General features: G+C 40.2%; 1 protein-coding gene across 2 annotated transcripts in view; it reads left to right on the top strand.

Moving 5' to 3' along the window:
- The window catches only part of Tgfbr1 (transforming growth factor beta receptor 1), a 58,965-nt gene extending 42,382 nt beyond the window's left edge, over positions 1 to 16,583 (top strand). For both annotated transcript variants that reach the window (XM_027403129.2, XM_027403130.2), the window contains exons 4-9: positions 105 to 335; positions 5,726 to 5,893; positions 6,293 to 6,449; positions 8,563 to 8,687; positions 9,904 to 10,034; positions 12,293 to 16,583. In XM_027403129.2, coding sequence (XP_027258930.1) covers positions 105 to 335; positions 5,726 to 5,893; positions 6,293 to 6,449; positions 8,563 to 8,687; positions 9,904 to 10,034; positions 12,293 to 12,418 — 938 coding nt within the window. In that variant the 3' untranslated portion in view covers positions 12,419 to 16,583. The remainder of the gene's footprint in view (positions 1 to 104; positions 336 to 5,725; positions 5,894 to 6,292; positions 6,450 to 8,562; positions 8,688 to 9,903; positions 10,035 to 12,292) is intronic.
- Positions 16,584 to 20,760: the final 4,177 nt, after the last annotated feature.

The following is a 20,760-nucleotide window of genomic DNA, read 5'->3' as shown; positions in this document are numbered from 1 at the left end:
AGACAAATGTTGAGGAGCAGTACCTCCCTCTGGATATGCATTGCCTGCTGTTCTGTGTGACATAGACTGTTGATGATTTATGTTGTACTTATTTTTGTATTTAGGTTTACCACTACTTGTTCAGAGAACAATTGCCAGGACCATCGTATTACAAGAAAGCATTGGCAAAGGTCGGTTTGGAGAAGTTTGGCGAGGCAAGTGGAGGGGAGAAGAAGTTGCCGTGAAGATATTCTCTTCTAGGGAAGAACGTTCATGGTTCCGAGAGGCAGAGATTTATCAGACCGTGATGTTACGCCATGAAAACATCCTGGGATTTATAGCAGCAGACAACAAAGGTCACTGATGTTTCCTTTCTCGTGCGTGCGTGTGTGGGGATGATGTTGGGTGTCTCTACAATCTCTCTCTACCTAGTTTTTGAGATAGGCTCTCACTGAACCTGGACATAGGTCTGTTTGTCTAGACTGATTTGCTGGAAATCTCAAAGATCCATCCACCTGCCCAGCACTGGGATTGCAGGTGTGTATCACCACATCTGATTTTACATGGATGCTAGGAATCTGAACTTATAGGTCCTCAGTCATGCATGACAGGCACATCACCAGATGAGCCATCTTCCCAGCCCATTTCTTTACTTTTAGTGGAATATAACAAAGTCCAGAAAGAGCTTTGTTTTTATAGAGTTAACTGCTAAACACTATCAATAGGATTTGAGAAACAAGTATTATTTTTTTATAAAGGTAAGATTGATTAGGTCAAAAACAGTCTTAGAAATCAGATGTTCTTAAGATGTTTTCATGACAATATATTTTAAATATTTATTTTGTGTGCTACTGTGCACATGTGGAAGTCAGAGGACAACTTGTTAGAGTCTTTTCCTTCTACCATGTGGCTTCAGGGATTGGACTCAAGTCATCAGGATTGGACTGTCAGCAAGTATCTTTATCCATGAGGCCCATGTCAGTATATTTCTAAATCCCTTATTGATTTATAAAATAGGAAAAAAAACTATAAAAATGCTGTATACTTTTATTATTTTAAATCTGGCCACTAGTTGAGTATAGTCATGTGATAGAAGGAAAAACTATAAACTGGTTCAGAATTTGAAGTCAGACCAATAAGACATCTCAGTGTATTAGAGTCCCTCACACACACCCAGTGCTGTGGTTGTTAGGACATCTCAATATAGATAATTCGTCCCTCTGTCTCTATCTCCCCACCCCTGCCCAGTACTGGGGTTAGTAGGACATCTTTGTATAGACCAGTACACACCACACACACAGAGTACTGGGTTAGTAGGACATCTCCATATAGAGCAGCACAGACCACACATGCACACACACACACACACACAGTACTGGGTTAGTAGGACATCTCAGTGTAGACCAGTTCCCCCCAATCCCCTACACACACACACACACACACACACACACACACACACACCAATCCACCCACCCACCCACCCACCCCTACCTGGGTTACAAGGTCATCTCAGTGCAGACCAGCACCCCTCACTCAGGGCCTTCCTTGTACATGCTAGACAAGTGCTTTACAACTGTGCTGTATCTCTATCCACAATGTCCTTATTTTGAGGAGAGTCAAAATAATTTGTCAGTATATTCTGTTCTGACCTGATGGGTTAAATAACTCCTGTGAGGAAGCTCAGATAAACCAAAATGTTTCTCCTAAATTGCCTTGCTACTGGAGCCACACAAACACTACAGACAATATAGTGCAAGTGTGAAATGGGGTCAGGGCACATGCTCAAGAAGCAAGGATGCTGCACCTGTGGAGTCAGAATGAGAGTGATTGCCAGCAGCGACCTTAGACCCTGCTTGTACTTCATGGCTTCAGTTAATACCTTTGTGCCACAATTCCTCCTCTAACATCTGTTGGGGACTTATATTGTGAGCCAATTTTTGCCATCCTGTCTCCAAATCTAATGTATTTCCTGCTTTCCTATTAACAAACGGCACCAAACCCCACAGCAGTGATTATCATTTGTATCTTGGTGAGACCTGTAGTAGGCTGTCCTTCCCTTTTTCTAATGTCGGTGTTATGAGTGGGTTTTACAAGTGTGTGTGTGTGTGTGTGTGTGTGTGTGTGTGTGTGTGTGTGTGTGTGTGTGTGTGTGTATTTTAGTTTATTTTACCATACATTAAATTTAGAGACTATATTAGTTAACTTACGTTATTATTGGCACAAAATACATCTTTAGGATGTATTTTGACAAAAACATCTTTAGGATGGAAGGATTTCTTTTGGTTCATGAAGAAGGGAATGGTGATGGCAGCATGAGGGAGATGGTCACATTGCATCACATTCAGGAAGTAGAGGGTGGTGCCCTGTCCCCCTTTTCCTATTAATGCAGCCATGGAATAGTGCTGTCCATATTGAGGGTGGGTCTCCTCACCTCATTTAGCCCTCTCTGACACCATCCTCACAGACACACTTAGGGTTTGTCTCTGAAGCTTCTGGAATTACAATCAAGTTAACAGTTAGAGAGTACACGCTGACTGGTTTTCATTGGTTTCCTAATATACACACTAGTTGTGTGGTAAACTTTGTAAGCTGTCACACCAGGAGGCTTATGGTGTGTGATTGTGGTAGAAACAGTAATGGATAATAGGCTGTGATTATCGTGGCTTCCAACAATTCAGTATTTAATTGAAAAACAAAGAAGTAAACTGAAGTAGTAATCACAATCTGACTGCCCCTGGCTCTCATTTTTTTCTGTTTTGACTGTTTGGTTCCCTCACACAACTATTGAGGTATTTTTGTATTTTTTTTTTTTTTGTCTATATTTTCTTTTTTTAAGGTTGCCACAGCTGACTTTGAACTCATGATCTTTCTCACTCCATCCCCAGTGCTGAGATTACAGTGTGTGTCAATACCAGCCTACTTTTATTTTTTACAATTTGTTTTTCTCAAGTCTTATTCTTCTGACTGATCTGTAAGAAGGCTGTGATTCTACAAACAGAAATTGTTCCCTTAAAGGACTTACCCAAATTTGTGATGTCTAATTCTATGATGGTGGTGACTCTTGTTTACACTTGAAGCTTAACCCCCTTTTAGGTTTATTTCAGGCATGTTCCAGGTTACAACACATAAGTGCAAATCGCTGAACCTGTTGTGCCCTGAAGTGTCATTTGTTCAAGCAGTAGTCAAGTGGATGCTGTCATCTGGTGGTCACAGTGGGAACTAACTGACCCTACTGGCTTTCTCCTATCCCTTTTTGCTTCATTGGGTGTTAATGAGCAGAACCTAGACTTCCTACCCAGTTCTCTTTATCTTAATCCTCTTGATTTGGTTAATTTTGCCTAGGCCAGCCTTAAACAAAACAAAATAAAGATTTATTTTTAATTATATGTATGTGAGTGTATCTGTGTGTGGGTATCCCTGAGTACAGGTGCCCAAGGAAGCCAGTTGCATAGGTTCTCCTGGTGATGGAGTTATAGGCAGTTGTGAGCTGCCCCAATAGGGTGCTGGGAACTGAACTCTGATCTCAAGAACAATATGCACGTTTTTTTTGTTGTTGTTGTTGTTGTTTTTGTTTTTTGAGACAGAGTTTCTCTGTGTAGCTTTGGCGCCTATCCTGGCACTCGAAACCAGGCTGGCCTCGAACTCACAGCAATCAGCCTGCCCTTGCCTCCCGAGTGCTGGTATTAAAGTCGTGCACCACCAATGCCCGGCCTCAGTATGCGTTCTTAACTGCTGAATCATCTCTCCAGCCTCTTCTTGCTCTCATTGTATGTACAGCCTCTTCCCTCTTCTTCCCTGGTTGGATACCTCAGGAAATCTCCCTGTCCTGCCCTGTTCTCTATCTGTTGTAGTTTTGAACTTTCAGAACTTTCAGAGCACAGTTACAGTTAACAGAGATGCACATGAGCTAGTAGTGTACCCATACCAAGAAAAAGACTTTAGGAAATTCAGGAAGAACAGTTCAAAAAAGAAAAAAGAAAAGAAAAGAAAAAAACTAATCAGTATTCTTTGGAAATACCAAGAAATAACTTTGCATGTGGCTAAAAAGATGACTCAGAGCCCAGGTTCAACTCTTAGTACCCACATGGTGGTTCACGATTGCCTGTAACTCCAGTTCCAGGGGATCCAGTACCCTTTTCTGGCCTCCATGAGCACCGGGCACACAAGTGGTAAAACACTTTCATGCAGGCAAAACACCCAAACATAAAATAAAATGAAAAATAAAGGATTCTCCAGATTCTGTAGTTCTGTCTTTTTTCTTGATCTTATCTTCCCCCTCCCCCTGCCCCTCTATAGATCTTATTTTATGTTTTCTTTTGTTTATAGCTATTAGGGATCAGCATATTTTAAGTTCTCATGTGCCAAACATTGTATTACCTACTTTAAAAAGAAATCTAGTTCTGTATTCTCTTTGACATCCTAAGAGTCTTCAAAGTTGTTTGGTGTTGTATAAAAGAAGCATAACCCCATTGAGAAACTTGTCTGAGGCCATGGAATCAATAGCATACAGATCCTAGATTGCTGCCTGGGTCAGTATGACTTGTTTTAGTTAGTTTTTTAATGCTGTGGTAAAATACCATGACCAAAACCAAAATGGGGACTTCAGGGTTTGTTTCAGCATGCATATCACAATCATTGTCCACATGAAAGGAAGTCAGAGTAGAAACTGGAGGCAGGAGCTGAAACAGAGGCCATGAAGGAATGCTTTTTTTTACTGGCTTGCCTCTCCATGGCTGGCTCAGCCTACTTTCTTTTAGCACCCAGGACAAGCGTAGGGGTGGCACTGCCCTTAGGTGAATGCCACTGCTCCCTCCTTCCCCCCCATCATTCATCAGGCTCATCTACAAGCCAACTTAGTGGGGACATTTTCTCAGTTGAGATTCCTTCTTCCCAAATGACTCTAGCTTATGTCAGGTTGACATAAAACTAACTGTATATGACTTAAGGGTATATCTTTTACTGAATTGTGCTGTCTCTTGTTTTCACTTCTCAGTTAAATAGCATTTAACTAGCATCCTTGCTGTTACTCCTTTGAGAAAACACATTTCAGATGCATGTATCAGCTTACCAAGGAACTCTTAGTACCCACATTCCACTTTGTGTAGGTTCCAAATCACTTTGTGTAAAATGAGGCTCAGTCTTAGTCTTTTCAGCCTTCTCTTCTGACACTTCAGTTCCTGTCTCAGCATCAGAGGTACCACTATTTTTGTTTATCTGAGGTAGCAACATTGAAATTATAATCAACTAAATAACATCTCTGAGAACTCTACAGTCTGTCGCTAAAGCTTGTCAATTCTCACCAAAGTTTTCTCACAAGCTATATTCCATCTATGCTGAGACTGTGCTGGGCTCCCTGGATGTTTCTCATTCCTACTCCCTGCTGCCCTTCTTCCTCCATAAGCAAACAATGAACACTAATCTGACCCAGGTACCTTTCTAGGCTCCAGAAGCCCCAACTCTGCTACTCTGTAGGATGAAGAAATCAACATTGTTGGAATATGATTCCTTTGCTCTTAAATTATTTATCCTTGCTGTGTCTCAAGAATATGGGGTATATTCTGAGGGTCGAATATATGCACATAACAGTGTATAAAATTGAATATAAGAATGTGGAAGAAATTCGTGCAAACTTAAGGTGACATCATATTGCAGTTGTGTGATCAAGATTGATAGTGAAAAGTGATAACAGCCTGAGTAGGCTCTAAGTGCTTTGCAGCCCAACTGAAATGTGTGTTCTGATTTGCAGACAATGGCACATGGACTCAGCTGTGGCTGGTGTCGGATTACCATGAGCATGGGTCCCTTTTTGATTACTTGAATAGATACACTGTTACAGTGGAAGGGATGATCAAACTTGCTCTGTCCACAGCAAGTGGTCTTGCCCATCTTCACATGGAGATTGTTGGTACCCAAGGTAACTTTCTATAATTCCTGTTATTTATGCTTAAGTTCCTGTGAATATAATACGTATTCAAAACTTGAAACCTAACTGGAAATGTGTAGCTTTTAAAAATTTGAATGGTTTTCCAATGAAAATCTCAGAAGTCTGGAGATTTACTTAGAGATCAACAAACAAACAACTTTTTCACCTTAGTTTTTTAGTTCTTAGATTTATATTGTCTGAAGGTTTAAACAAAACTTCATCCCTTTTGACACAGTGATTCACTGAGGTTAGTAGTAGTTCTTATAGTTGTTATAGTTGATGTAGCTCAAGTGCCTTCATCCTGGGACAGGCTAAGCTTTGAGATCTAAAAGTAAATTGTGATTGGTGTCACTTGTTAAGCAGTCATGTCTAACTTTTGGTTTCCAATAGGAAAGCCAGCTATTGCTCACAGAGATTTGAAATCAAAGAATATCTTGGTGAAGAAGAATGGAACCTGTTGTATTGCAGACTTGGGATTGGCTGTGAGACATGATTCTGCCACAGATACAATTGATATTGCTCCAAACCATAGAGTAGGCACTAAAAGGTACACTTAGGAATCAATGGTGTTTAGTAATGCCTTATGTCAACTTCTTTTCTTTCCTATCTCTTCAGAAACTCAAACTTGGTCCTTTATTAGACTGTTGACACGCTTTTAGAGTCTTTGCTACTTTGAAACCTCGTTACCTAACTTAAAAATGAACCTGTTGATAGAGCAACCCTTCTAGAAAGTATTATCATTAACTAGGTTAATTGTAAGAGCAATAATGTCTTAGTTAGGGTTTCTATTGCTGTGAAGAGACACCATGACCACAGAAACTCTTATAAAGGAAAATATTTAATTGTGATGGTTCGCTTACAGTTCAGAGGTTCAGTCCATTATTTTCATGATGGGACATAGTGGTGTACAGGCAGACATGGTGCTAGAGATTTACATCTTGATATACAGACAGTAATAAGTGGTCTGTTTCACTGGGTATGGCTCGAGCATATATGAGAACTTAAAGCCCTCCTCACAGTGACACACGTCTCCAACAAGACCACATCAACTCCAACAAGGCTATACAACCTAATAGTGCCATTCCTTTTAGGGGTCATTTTCTGTCAAACTACCACAAATAATAACTAATAGTCATCTATAACTTGCTATAGTTTCTACTGTAGTAAGCCTGTTTTCATATTTTCTGTTGTCTTTCTTCCTTAGAACGTTTGTGTATGCTGCCCTTAAAACATACATCCCCCTTAATAGCACTCCTGACTCAAGGAAGCCTTTTTTGGTCCCCAGGACCCTTACATGTTCCTGGCATAGCACAATGATAAATGACTATTTGAGGGAGGCATTTACTTAACTGTTCTCACATTATATTCTAACTGACCATTTATGTGTCTGGGTCTGTGTATTCCATTGGATTGCAAGAAGCTTAAGAGCAGTTTTATGTTCCAGGTACTTGTTGAAATGCCAAATACACTTTTATATTTGCATTCATGCGTTCTCAAAAGAACTTCCATAGATAGGTGTCGTTACTATTAATTCAACCACCTTGTTGGTTAAATAAAGTAACCCACTTCATGTGGCTGACAAGCTGATATGGACTCAAAGTCTTACTGTGTTTAAAAAGCACTCACAACCTTTCTTCACAGCTAATGTCTTGAACTTGGAGAAAGCCAGCAGCTTTAGTCAATCCAAATATAATTACACTTTCTGGGTTCCAGGGGGACTGGCTGAGGGAGCCTCAGTAGTGGTCTGAAGGACCTGTAGCTGTAGTAGGATTTTAGAAACTATAGAGCTGGGCAGTGGTGGTGCACAACTTGATTTCCTGTACTTGGAGGGCAGAGGCAGGCCGACTTCTGAGTTTGAAGCCAGCCTGGTCTACAGAGAAACAGGACAGCCAAGGATACACAGAGAAACCCTGTCTCCAAAAACAAACAAACAAAAAAGAAACAAACTTCAGAACCCAGTAATTGGTAATGTAGCATCATCATGACTGACATTCCTTTTATCTGTTTGTCCCTTTCTTCTTTCCTGTTTTTTTTTTTTTTTTTTCTGTTTTGGTGAGGAGGCTTCCAGATTAAAATATGTAGTCCCTAAATAGTAGATGAGGGTGATGTACATTAGGGTATTGGTAACAGCCACAGCTGTTCAGTGTGTGCCTTTTATAAACCTTCATCAGAAGGCAGATGGCATGGAGCTGCCATTTCAGCATTTCATGAGATTTAGTCAACATCATTAATTTGCAAACCAGTTTAGATACTTAATATTTGCTTGAGCCTGATATGATCTCAGTTATGTGATAGTTTTGTGCATGTTTAAGGAGGTCTGACCCATGTTAACACTTGTGGTAAGGGGGTGATTTTTTTTTCACCTTGTACTTTATATACTTGGGAAGTTTTTTTTTTTTTTAATAGGAAGAGTGAATCATTTTTAAAAACAGAACTATAATAAAAAGAGAAGTTTTCTTGGTGTGATAGTGTACACCTTTAATCCAGACCCTTGGGAAGCAGAGGTAGGTGTTTTTTTTAGCAGCTTAGTATATATAGTAACTTTTCACGGGGGCTTCATAGTGAGACCCCATGTGTCTTTTTACCAGAAGTAAAAGACAGTGTATGAGACAGTAATTAATATGTTTTGTAGTGGACTGAAATGCTGGCTTCTTTTTTAGGTACATGGCCCCTGAAGTCCTAGATGATTCCATAAACATGAAACACTTTGAATCCTTCAAACGTGCTGACATCTATGCAATGGGCTTAGTGTTCTGGGAAATTGCTCGGCGCTGTTCCATTGGTGGTAAATCGCTCTCCTTTCCCCAGTTATCTGTCATGAGAAATTAGTCAAGAGTTTTCTTTTCTCTTGACTGAAATTTTACTGTCAGCAGTCTGACAGGTGACCACTGAGAATGTCACAGGAACAAAAGATAAACCTCACCAACACACAGCTTTTATCCAGAGTCATGTTCTGTTGCTATTTAGTCTCAGAGAGTGTCAGAACCTAGCTTCTTGTTATTTTGGATTTAGTTGTTTGAAAGGCCACCTGAGAAATTGCTTTTAGTATGGACTCAGCTACATCTTTTTTTTTTTTTTTTTTAACACTGGTTGTTTTCTCCAGCTTGATTGTTGAGGATCCTTAGACATATAATGACAATTGCATTATTAATGTTGCGTACTTTGTAGATTTTGTTTTAACTTTTGGTTTTATATTAGACTGAGAACTTGTCAGTGTTTGCTCAGACACTGTCTCTTAGGCTTAGGAATCTGTGTGAGACTTAGAACTTGAAAGTTTGAGACAGTGATGTATAGAGTATGCTTGGTGTTATAGCATAGGACATCAGATTAACAGGCACAAGCAGAGGAAGGGACTTGTGGGATTCACATCTCCTAATAAGAGTATATCCGCATCTTCTGTCTGGTGGAGTTGTAGTCAAGAGTGTCAGCCTGGTTATCACAGCACACTAGGTTCAAAATGGCCTTGATTTCTTTTCCATTGCTGTAGTACAATGCTCCGGCAAAGGCATTCTAAGGGAGGAAGGGCCCGTGGTTCCAAGTTACAGCTACCATAGAGGGAAGTCACAGTGGCAGAAGCTTGAGGGAGCTGGTCACATGACATCCACAGTCAAGCAGCAGAGAGCAGTGAGTGCATGCTGGTGCTCGGCTTGCTTTCTCTATTTATACACTCCAGGATCCCTTGCCTATGAAGTAGTACTGCCCATAGTTAAGATGTGTCCTCCCAATCAAAATAATCCCTCACAGGCATGCCCACGGGTCTGTCTTCCAGGTGATTGGTAGATTTTGTCAAGTTGACAACACTATCCTTCACAAAAATTGCAAGCCCAGTGATGACTCAAGTAGGTGGGTTATTGATGCAGATGTGGGTGAGATACATAAATTTGTGAACCTCACTTCACCTACTGGATGTAGAGATGGGCCACAGTAATGAGCCTCTCAAGTAATCCTTCCAGTGATGTGGCAGGAGCTGATTAATTTGGATTTTGTTTTAACCAATACAGGAATTCATGAAGACTATCAGCTGCCTTATTATGATCTTGTACCTTCTGATCCATCAGTTGAAGAAATGAGAAAAGTAGTTTGTGAACAGAAGTTAAGGCCAAATATTCCCAACAGATGGCAGAGCTGTGAAGTGAGTGTTTCCTTTTGATACTAGGCTATTTACTAAACTGTTTCTACTTAGGAGGCAGAAATTTGTCACTCTTCTATAAGGAAAAATTCTTGGTTTCTTTTTCTTTTTCATAAACAAATAAGTAAAAATAGAATAATTTGTTTCTTGAGACTATAAAAAGGGCCATGAAACATTTGCAGTGGTCAGTGGTGTCTGGACATTGTTAGATCTGCCATATGAAGTCAAGTGCCTGCTGTTGAAATGAATGCCTCCCTTTAGCCAATGTAGCCCAAGCACTATGACAAACACTGGGCAAGAATGTAGAGGACTGTCAATGCAGGCTTGGGTCCTTTCAGACTCAGATGTGGGCAGGCTGCATCAGTTCTCTGGAGCTTAGCACCCTTTGTAAGGTGAGGAGCTTCAGTACGGTCTTGCAGAGCTTCAGATGTATGACCTGTATTCCTAGGATTCAGTAGGACTACTCCTCAGGAGGGAGGGAGGGGGTACTTTCCAACAGTCTGGGTACAGGTTCTATTGACAGCTGTTACTAGGATGATAGTGCAGCAGGATGTGCCTTCCAGACTTGATGTTTTGTAGATGAACTTTCAGAAAAAGAAAGAAGAGTTGGACACCTCAGAAGTTCTCCACTGACATCAGTGTGCTCCCTCAGGTGTGACTGAGTTGGTAGAGTGCAAGATTGGCATACCTGAGGTCCAGGGATTGCTCCCCAATACCACTTTAAGGCAGGGTAGTGGTACACAGGTCTTTTAGTCCAGTATTCCAGAGGTAAAAGCAGGAAGAACAGGAATTCGAACTTAACTTCAGCCAGCTTCTGGCCAACCTGGGCTTCATGAAACCCTGTCTCAAAATAGCAACAATGTTAGAGCTCTTCATGGGGCCCCAAGGAATTATACCACGGTGGTATTTTGTGATTTTAGAAGTCCCTCACGTACTTTTGTAATTTCTACAAAGTTCTACTGTTTATTGTTGGAAAAATACCAAACATAAACATTCCTAGAAAAAATGTCCAGGTAGGACACATGCCCAAATGTTAATGCATGGGGAAAGCAAGCCTAAAGAGAAAGGCTGCTTTCCTTTTCCTTAAGATTTTCTTAGAGTAAAAAAAAAAATTTGTACGACACCTCAAGCAAAATGTAATGTGTAGACCCAGAGAGGAGCAAGCTGAGTGTGTTCAGGATCTTCATGTGATAGAACTTGACAGATGAGGGTGTGCTTTGGGTAAAATTATCTCTGGGTACTTGAGAACTCGGACTTGAAGTACACACACACACACACACACACACACACACACACACACACACACACACACACACACACATATTTAATAACTGAAGCAGTTAAAGACAGATGGCCTTTAGGCAGGAAGAAATTGGTTAACATTAAGAACATGTACAGTGCACAGTTACCATTACAGTATGCTGATTAATGCCATCATTGTATGTTATTTTCTCAATATGGTTACTAGTTTTCTGTGTACTTATTGCTATTTCAAATGACTAAGCGGTTAAGAGCACTGGCTGCTCTCCCAGAAGACTGGGGTTCTGTTCCCAGCACCAACAGGGCAGCTCACAGCTGTCTGTAACTCCTCTTCCAGGGGATCTAATTCCCACATAAAGACATACTTGCAGGCAAAACACCAATGAATATAAAATAAAAATAAATTATAAAAGCCTTCATTGAAACATGTAAGAGTATGGAACTGGCTAAGCTTGCTGGCATAGGCCTCTAATCCTAGCTGATCAGGAAGCCAGCAGGAAGGTCACAAGTTCAAGTCTTGCCTGGGCTATAGAGCCAGCCTTGGTAATATAGTGATAGAGATAGTCTTTCTTGGATAAAAACCCTCAAGCCTTGTGCTGGGATGGTGGCTAACGGACTCCTAGCTGTGAAATGTTGGAGTGGACAAGTGCTGGGGTTCCAGTACTTCTTCCTACTTTCCACCCTCAGTTGTCTCTAAAGTACTTAAAAATGAGTTAAGTTCTCACCCAGTGTCTAAGGTAGCAGTGTGGGTCATTTCTTTGGCTCAGTGCTGATTCAGGATTCAGCCTTTTGAGATCTAAGAAAGCTCCCCTGTCCAAAGCCTTTCCAGCTGCTGGCATCTGGATATTGATGGAACCTTAAATCTGCATTTGCTACTACAAAGCTAGAATAGGAACCTTATACATATTTTTTTTTTTTACAAAGTCTTAGAGGGATGTTCTTCCTAGATTAATGGCAAATGGTATGTATGTATTAATTATTTTTCTTATATTTTCTTGTAGGCCTTGAGAGTGATGGCTAAAATTATGAGAGAATGTTGGTATGCCAATGGAGCAGCTAGGCTGACAGCTTTGCGAATTAAAAAAACATTGTCACAGCTCAGCCAACAGGAAGGCATCAAAATGTAACCGAAGCTTCGAGGGAACTCTGCTCTCTTCATATCTGCTCCTGGGTGTGTTTGGGAGGCCGGTTGTTCTACCTCACTGAGAACGAACGGAGGATGCTGCTTCCTCGTGCTGCAGTGGAATGTGGTTAATTGAGAGCTTCCCAGGGTTCCTCTGGGCCCAGAGGCAGCCACAGGGATCCTTTGCGTGCACTATGGATGCTTCTTCCCAGGACAGTTACAGAATGTTGTCTAGTCTACTTTTGTTTTTATTAACAAAGCTTGTTTTTAGAAGATGACTGCTGGCCCTTTAGGGAGCTGCTGTGCTGATGGTCATCCGTGAGGTGAAGGAGCTGGAGTGTCTGTCAGCTTAGATGAAGAAGCACTTGTGATTTTCACTCCTGATTAGTACATTCTCAGAGGACTCTGAACCACTAGTTTCCTTGATTCACTTTGAATGTACTGTTTTATAGTTTTTCAGGATCTTAACCTAACACCTAAAACTCTATAGTCTAAAAAAATGACCTCATGTAGGCGTGAGGGGCACAATTGATGCAGTTGTATTTATGTATGGCTCCTGCTCCTTCACACTCGGAACACAACATGCCTTCAAAGTGGGGTTGTGCTACACCAGTAAGTGCCACTTTTGCCTCTTTCTAAATGGAAATGAACAGAACTGCTTAAAGTCTGTGTTAAGTCCTGTATCATTTTCATCCAAAAAGTTTATTTTTTTGAGTAACCTAAATCTTTTCTGGGTCATTTTTGTTTTTTTAAGAGTTTGTGTGGTAGATGTCACTCAGTATTTATCTTTCTCCTACCCAAATGTGCTTGAACCACTGAGGCAATGCAGTAGCATCAATAAGCAGTCACTGGTCATGTGGGAACACCCCACATCGAGCTTTGGAGCTTTGCAGTTGAGATATGTTTTCTGAGTTTATTTTAAAAAGTAAATGGCACTCCAGATACACACAGTACTTTATGGATTTAATCATTATGTCATACAGACTCATTCTTCTGAAAGGAGAGGCTTGTCTACTGCCTTGTGCAAAGTTGTATGCTTTTCTGGAAGCCTTTTTTTTCTTTATCTGATCAAAGACTGTTTTCTTTTTGTTGTTGTTGTTGTTTTGAAACAAATTGCATTTAAAATTCAAATGTGGTTAATGTTAAATAATAGGCCTTTTCTAGGAAGACAGAGATAGTTAATTTGAATATGCAACAGTTGTACTTGACTTTCACATGTTATATAGCTGTAAGTATTTGTGGATTCTATCTTGGAAAGGGTAGAGTTAGTGGAGTTCTGAGTTTGCTACACTTTGAGGAAGGCAGCTTTTAACGTAGTCTTTTATCTCATGTGTGGATCTTGCAACTGCATTACTACATGGTGGCACTGAGTGCGGTGCCCCCTCGATACTGGGACAAGTGGTGGCTAACAGCCATTTTGAGCAGAAGCTCTCTTTTCATATCATCTTGGCCATATGAAATGTTCAAAGTCAGCCTGTTGGTCTTCTCACTGGTGCTGGAGTTAGCTGGTTAAGCCTGGGCTTTACATCAATGCTGTCAAATCTTTGCAGGGTTCATATGGCTTTCAAAGTCCTTTTTATCACTGTGATCATATTCTGAGGGGAAAATGTTATCATTGCTTGAGGCAAGATGTTGAACATAGCGAAACCAATTCCCAGATAAAAAGGTCAAAATAACCTTTAGTGTTTAGTCAAGAAGAGATTGTGACTGTTGATGCTGAAGCAGCTGCTTTCTGTTAATGTCTTATCTCAAACCTAGAATAAATTTGAAGACTATTTGGTCTTAAACCAAAGTAACTGTAGGATGAATGACATGTTACATAGTCAGTTTCATGCATTTAAAAACATCATGGGGAAAAGTGCTTACAGTAAGTTTAGTATTTTGTAATACAAATTTGAGTTTTTTCTGTAATTATCATGATTTCATCAATGTAAGTAACCATAAGGGTTTGTTGTTACAGTTGTGTTGTGTCACCTGCTTAATAAGCTCTAGTGTTATGATCAGGTACTTTTGGGGCCTTTGTTTTTTGTTCTTTCCATTTCTAATCCTTTGAGATCTGCTTTATGGAAATCCAGGGGACCAATGCATTTTATCACTAAAACTATTTTTATATAATTTTAAGAACATACCAAAAGTTGTCTGAGTTGAAGTTGTAATACAATTTCTTACTTTCATACAAGGAAATGGGTTTTTCTGAAGAAGCTTCTCATCACATCAGAGGCTGAAGAATCATGTTGTTCTTGCCTAAGTAGATAAAATGTGCTATTGATGAATCAGGGAACTTTTGTAAAGTTGGAATTTTGTTCTCAATTGAGTTTACATGTTTATAGCTGATTTTTTGTCCAGGGATACTTTGATAATCCCCAAGTGGCCAATATGAATATGAAAATAACTTAAGAGCTGAGATAGGTCATGGTTACTATGGCTATGACTACAGATACATCTGATTAGAAAAATACTTTTATGTTATTTTGTAATATAGTCTATTGTTTATATTGCCCATCAAAAATACCCTCCCCCTTTCCAAGATGTAGTTTGGCTAATACATATCTTCTGACAAATGATACATCATCTTGTCAATACCCTGGCTGAGAGAGCATGAAGTAAGTATGTATTACTGAGGCATAGACAACATGGGCCCCTAATATTTTCAACTATGTTGCTCCTAGTCTGCCTTTCTGCTGACCTGTGGCCCAGAGACTTTTGTCTCCCACCCAACCTCCAGCCTTTGGACTGCAGAGCTGCTTTTGAGACCTAAACTGAAGTGGTTGGTGGAGGCTATGTGACATTTTTCCATTTCCTTGAGTCATTGGGTATCACAGGGAGTGGTCTGCAAATATGGGGCCTGGGATGCCCCTACTGATAGGTCTGCTTTGATGTTAGCTCTGAATAGAGAGTAGGGTGACAGCTAGATGGCAGCAGGAGTTGCCTCAGAAACAGTGACCGGCTGTGTTCCTAGTAGAACAGTAAGGCCTGAGGAGTTGAGCCTGTAATCCTTCTACTACAGTAGTACTCAAGAAGTGCCTTGAGGCCCGGTGTGGTGCCATGGCCATCAAGAATTCCAGACTTTGGTTCTCACTACAGATTTAAGTGGTCACTTGACTACTTTGCAGTCCATACACATTTGACCCTTTCCCCATTGTCAGAAACATAAAACCAATGACAAGCATTAACATGCACATCAAAATCTACCCAGTAGACACTGAAAAAGTTTTTGTTTTCACTCCATGCACTGAAAGAATGATTGTAAATCATTCTCTGTTCTTTGGTCATGGGAGAGTTCTGGCTCCACATGTGGAGATTCCAGATGTTGTTATGTTTCAGTTCAGCAGAACATGTCAGTGTGTTGAGATTCTGAAGAATAGTTCCAGATGGCAGTGCAGCTTCATGTGTTGGATGTTGAAATTTCTGTGGGCTCTCTCTAGGAAAACTGAGGGCTATCAGTACAATATTTTTCAATCCTGTTATGCACTCTCACTTGTAAACATTTTAAAAATATGGTCAGTAACATTCAACCTCTTTCTTGAAACTTAAAGTGAAGTTTTTTTTTTTTCAACGAGATTTGTGAGTTGAATATCATGAACTGTGTTTTGATAATCCCTTTTTCACATTGTGCCAATGGAATGGAGTATTTGATATTTCTTTATATGTCAAGGAGATGCTTCAAAATGTCATTTGCTTTAAACTTAAATTACCTCTCAAGAGACCAAGGTACATTTACCTCATTGTGTATATAATGCTTAATATTTGTCAGCATCCTCCAGGTTTGCAGTTTTATTTCTATAAAGTGTGAGTTTTATGTTGCTAAGTTACTCAGATGGTACTGTATTGTTTATATTTGTACCCCAAATAACATCATCTATACTTTGTTTTCTGTATTTTATTGAATTTGTGCAAAAATCTTTTGACTCTGTTGGCGTGAGCTCTGCGCTTTCAGATATGTACAGATGTCCATAGAAATTTTCATTTAAGTTGAACGATTTTGAAAAGCCTGTGAAGAAGAGAGAAAACCATAAACTGCGTTTCCCCATAAGTTTTTAAAATTGTACATGGTATGTGTAGTAATATTCCAGATGAACTGTAAATAGAAACTAGGGAGATGCTTAAGTTACGTCCTAACACTACAGTAGAAAACAGAAGCAATGCAAATAAACTACTTTTTCCCACCAGTGGCTGCATTCTTTCCTGGAAGACAAAATTGAATAAGCTCCCAAGCTCAGTCAGGGTGTCATAATAGTTTCTAGAACTGTTTCGTGAGTTTGTAGAACTGAGTGTGTAGAAGCTACCCACTCTCCATGGCTGGCAGCCCCCCTCCTATACCCAAGCCAGCCACCACTGCAGATCCTTCTTCCTTTTCTGCCTCCATCACCTCTGCTCTGTTACATTGCATCTGGTTTTTCTTCTTTGCTCTTGGGCCTCATCAGGCAAACTAGGATGCTCTTCCTGGTTAGTAATCTACATTTCATCCATTTGAGCACCAACATTCATGCTGGATTTAATAATCAGATGGTAACTGTGGGGAAGACATTGGCTACCACAACAAGTGTGTTTTTGTTTGTTTTTCATTAAGTTGTATAGAGCAATAATTACATACAACACTATCCTGTTGGGCCTACAGCATAGATCAGGGTATGATAGCAGCACAAGGGAGATTGGGAGATTAGGAAATGGAACAGTGCTGTAACAACCATGTGTTTTATTGAAATTGCTTGAGCCTCAACCCAAAGATTGTGATTGACATGCATATTATTGCAGCCTAGAGCAACCACTAAAAACATCACTCAAATCTTGGTTGAAATAACAGCAAAAACAAGAATAGTACAGTAAAAATATTTAACATGAAAGACAACAGAAAGAAAAGGGCTTCAGACTTTAGAGGTATTTGCAAAATGGCAGGCATGATTTAACCAATAATTTTATTAAATAAGCTGGTTATGATGGTGCCTGCCTATAATTTCAACATGCAGGAGGTAGAAGTCCAACATTTCCAAGTTTGGGGATAGCCTGGGCCTGCATGCCTCAAGGGAGCTCAACCTGTCTCAAAACAAATTTCCAATGGTAGAACTGTCTGAGGGAGGAATATATTACAGACCATCCGTATTAGTCCCACGTTGCAGGGGCCATTTATTTCAGACTGATGTCTTGGGTGCTGCCATTGGAACCAGCCAAACAACCTGGTTTGATCCTGAGTGGGGGTGTGTGGATGTGGGAAAGCTAACTATCCAACCTCATTAAAGACAGACAAAGACACCTGGTCATATCAGGAGGGCTATCAGTTAATACTGAAGGCCACAGTTTATTGAAGCATTTTCTTATCCAAAGGCAGGGGCAATGGTAGAAGATGTCTATTATCATGTATAAGGGGCTAATAGCAATTAATCCTAGAGACACTCCTATGCAGCGTGCACTCAAGCCCTCAGGCACTCCACACCAGCATGTCTCATTAGCTGTTAGGGTGCCTGTAGACTCACCCTGGCACAAAGCTATTGTTATTTAGAATAGGAGCCATTTCCCACCGAGGTTAGGCCTTTCAATGGCTATCAGATGACATCTAAAAGACAATAGAAATTCTGAGCTCTCAGAATATATTTCCAAAATATTATACAGGCCCCCACAAGAATATCAGCTAAAATGCCCAAAGAGGCACTCTTTAGATTCAGATATAAATAGTTTAAAGATGAAATTATGGGAAAAATACATACTATCTGTCTTGGTTAGGGTTTCTATTGCTGTGAAGAGACACCATGACCGTGGCAACTCTTACAAAGGAAAACATTTAATTGGGGTGGCCTACAGTTTCAGAAGTTCGGTCCATTATCATTTTGGGACATCATGGCATGCAGGCAGACGTAATGCTAGAGAAGGAGCTCAGAGTTAATACATCTTAAACCACAGTTAAGAGAGCATACTACTTTTGCACAGAACCTGAATTCAGTTCTCAGCACTCATTAGGGGCTCACAACTACCTATAACTCTTATCTCCAATGGATCTGATACCCTATTCTGGAGTGTTTGTTGGCATAAAAGTAGACACAGAACAGTAAAATAAAAGTTCAGGAGATGAACCCTTAAAAGCATACCATAATGTAATAAAATAGCCCAGTGGGAGAAAGGATAGCATTTAACAGATGCTGCTGGGGATGGCCACATTTCAAAATGAAAAAGACAGCAAGAGGGTCAGTTAAATCTTTATAGACTTCCCAATTCTGCTATACAGTTCCTGGAAGGAAATACAAAAAACAAAAACAAACAAACAAACAAAAAACATGTGAACAAAAAACCATGTGAAAGACTTCAACAAAACTCATTAAGAAAACAAACTGATAAACTGGGCTTCATCAAAATTAAGTCTTTCAGGGCAAACAAAACATCATTGACAGAAAAGGGACAAACCAGACTGAAAACATCTGCAAATTATATACCTGAAAAGATTTGTGTTTATGATATATAAGGATATATAATTAAAATTACATTTGGTGTGCGTGTGCGCGTGCGCATAAACGCGCGTGCACAGGCTTCTACATTTTAGTGCACAGAACAGCCTGGGGTATGAGGTTCACTCCTCCATGTAGACTTGTAGAGACTCAAACTCAAGTTGGTTAGGTTGGTGGCAAACACCCTTTGAGCCATCTTACTGGTGCAAATACATGAAGACCTCATAAAAATCAACAAGACAATCCAGTGTTAAAATGGGTGAGAGTTTGCTAGGCATTTTCCTAAGAAGACACATGAATGTCTATTAAAGCTTCATAGAGGGTATTGATGACAGGGGTGGTGACATGCTTGTAATTACAGCACTTGGGAGACTGAGGCAGGAGGATTGAAAGTTTAAGGCCTGCTTAAATTATAAGAAAAAGGCGCAAGATGAGACATGAGAACAAGAGATACATTAACAATAGTTTATTATATCACAGGAGAGCGAGAGAGAGAGAGAGAGAAATAGAACAACAGTGAGAGAGTAAGACAGAAGAGAGAGGAAGAAGGTTAATGGCTGATCGCCAGAGAGAGAGGGAGAAGCAGGGAAGTTGGAACTTTTAAAGGGAGGTTCCACTTATGTGCAGAGTCCTCACACAGGTCCGTAATGCGTGACTAGTGACGTAGTGATGACATAGCAGTCCCTGTGCCTGCCCCGCCTGTCGTCAGGGGGCGGGGTCAGCCCAGTGTACGCCCTAACAATAGCAAGACCCTTTCTTAAAGAGAGAGGTAGGGATGGAGAATCGAAGGAAGAGGAAGAGGAGGAGGAGGAAAAAAGACAATATATACCAAGTAATTATTAACACTTTCCTTGGCAAAGTCCTTCACTGTTTCAAAAACAAATTGGATTTCTTAGAAAGCTAAACAGCCCTGTTTCATGACTCAGCAGTTCCATTTTCATGTATTTATGTGCAATAGACTGGTTGGATAAGACACAATATTTCTAGTGAAAACTGAATACCAGATAAACAAAAAGTGTTTATTGTAAGAATATCCTAAGCAATGAACAAAATACACTGTCTTTGTTGTTTATCTGACACTGAAATGTAACTGGCCATCCTGTATTTTCACTTGCTAAATCTAGCAAATGAAAACATACACAATGACTTACATGTGACTACCTACAGCAGCATTATTCAGAACAGATAAAACATTACCAGTATTATCACACTCATTGTGAAAGAAACAGTTGTCACCTCAAAGGAACAAAAGAGATGGCTGATTCCCTTCTACTGAAATAGAATATAATGGGGGTGGGGTCCCTGTGTAACTGGTGTTGACAGATTTCAATCTTCCTTCAATATGAGTTTAGTTCATGAAAGCTCAGGGAAGAGATAGAGATAATCGTCTTCCTTTGTGGCTTTGGGCTTTAAGTAGACCAGGGGAGACAGAGGAGAGGTTCCTTTTAGCACACATTCTCCACTAAGTTCATTTAATTAAAATAATTAGCATACCCCAGTAACATTTTGGGATGGATCTTAGTGTCTTTTCTTATTGCAGTGATAAAATACCATAAGAAATTCAATCTAATGGAGAAAGGATTGATTTTGGCCACAGTGCAAGGTGCAGTCTATCATGACAAAGTCAAGGCAGCAAGCACTTAAAGCAGCTACTAGTCAATCACAGGAAGCAGAAATTGTAAGGCTTGGTGTTGTCAGTTCCTCTCCTCCAGTTTACCTACACAGCCCAGGGTTCCAGCCAGGAATGGTACTGTCTACAATGAGCATGTCCTCTCACCTCAGTTAAGATAATTCCCCACAGGCATGCCCAGAGGCACGTCTCCCAGGGGATTCTAGAGCAGTGGGTCATGACTTCTTTGGGGGTCTTCTAAGGCCATTAGAAAACATATGTACATTAAAAAACATAACAATG

The sequence above is a fragment of the Cricetulus griseus genome, chromosome 2 (genome assembly GCF_003668045.3).
Source record: "Cricetulus griseus strain 17A/GY chromosome 2, alternate assembly CriGri-PICRH-1.0, whole genome shotgun sequence".
In the NCBI taxonomy this organism is placed as follows: Eukaryota; Metazoa; Chordata; class Mammalia; order Rodentia; family Cricetidae; genus Cricetulus; species Cricetulus griseus.
Note: the sequence above shows the minus strand (reverse complement) of the source record. Positions and strands in the feature narration are given on the sequence as shown.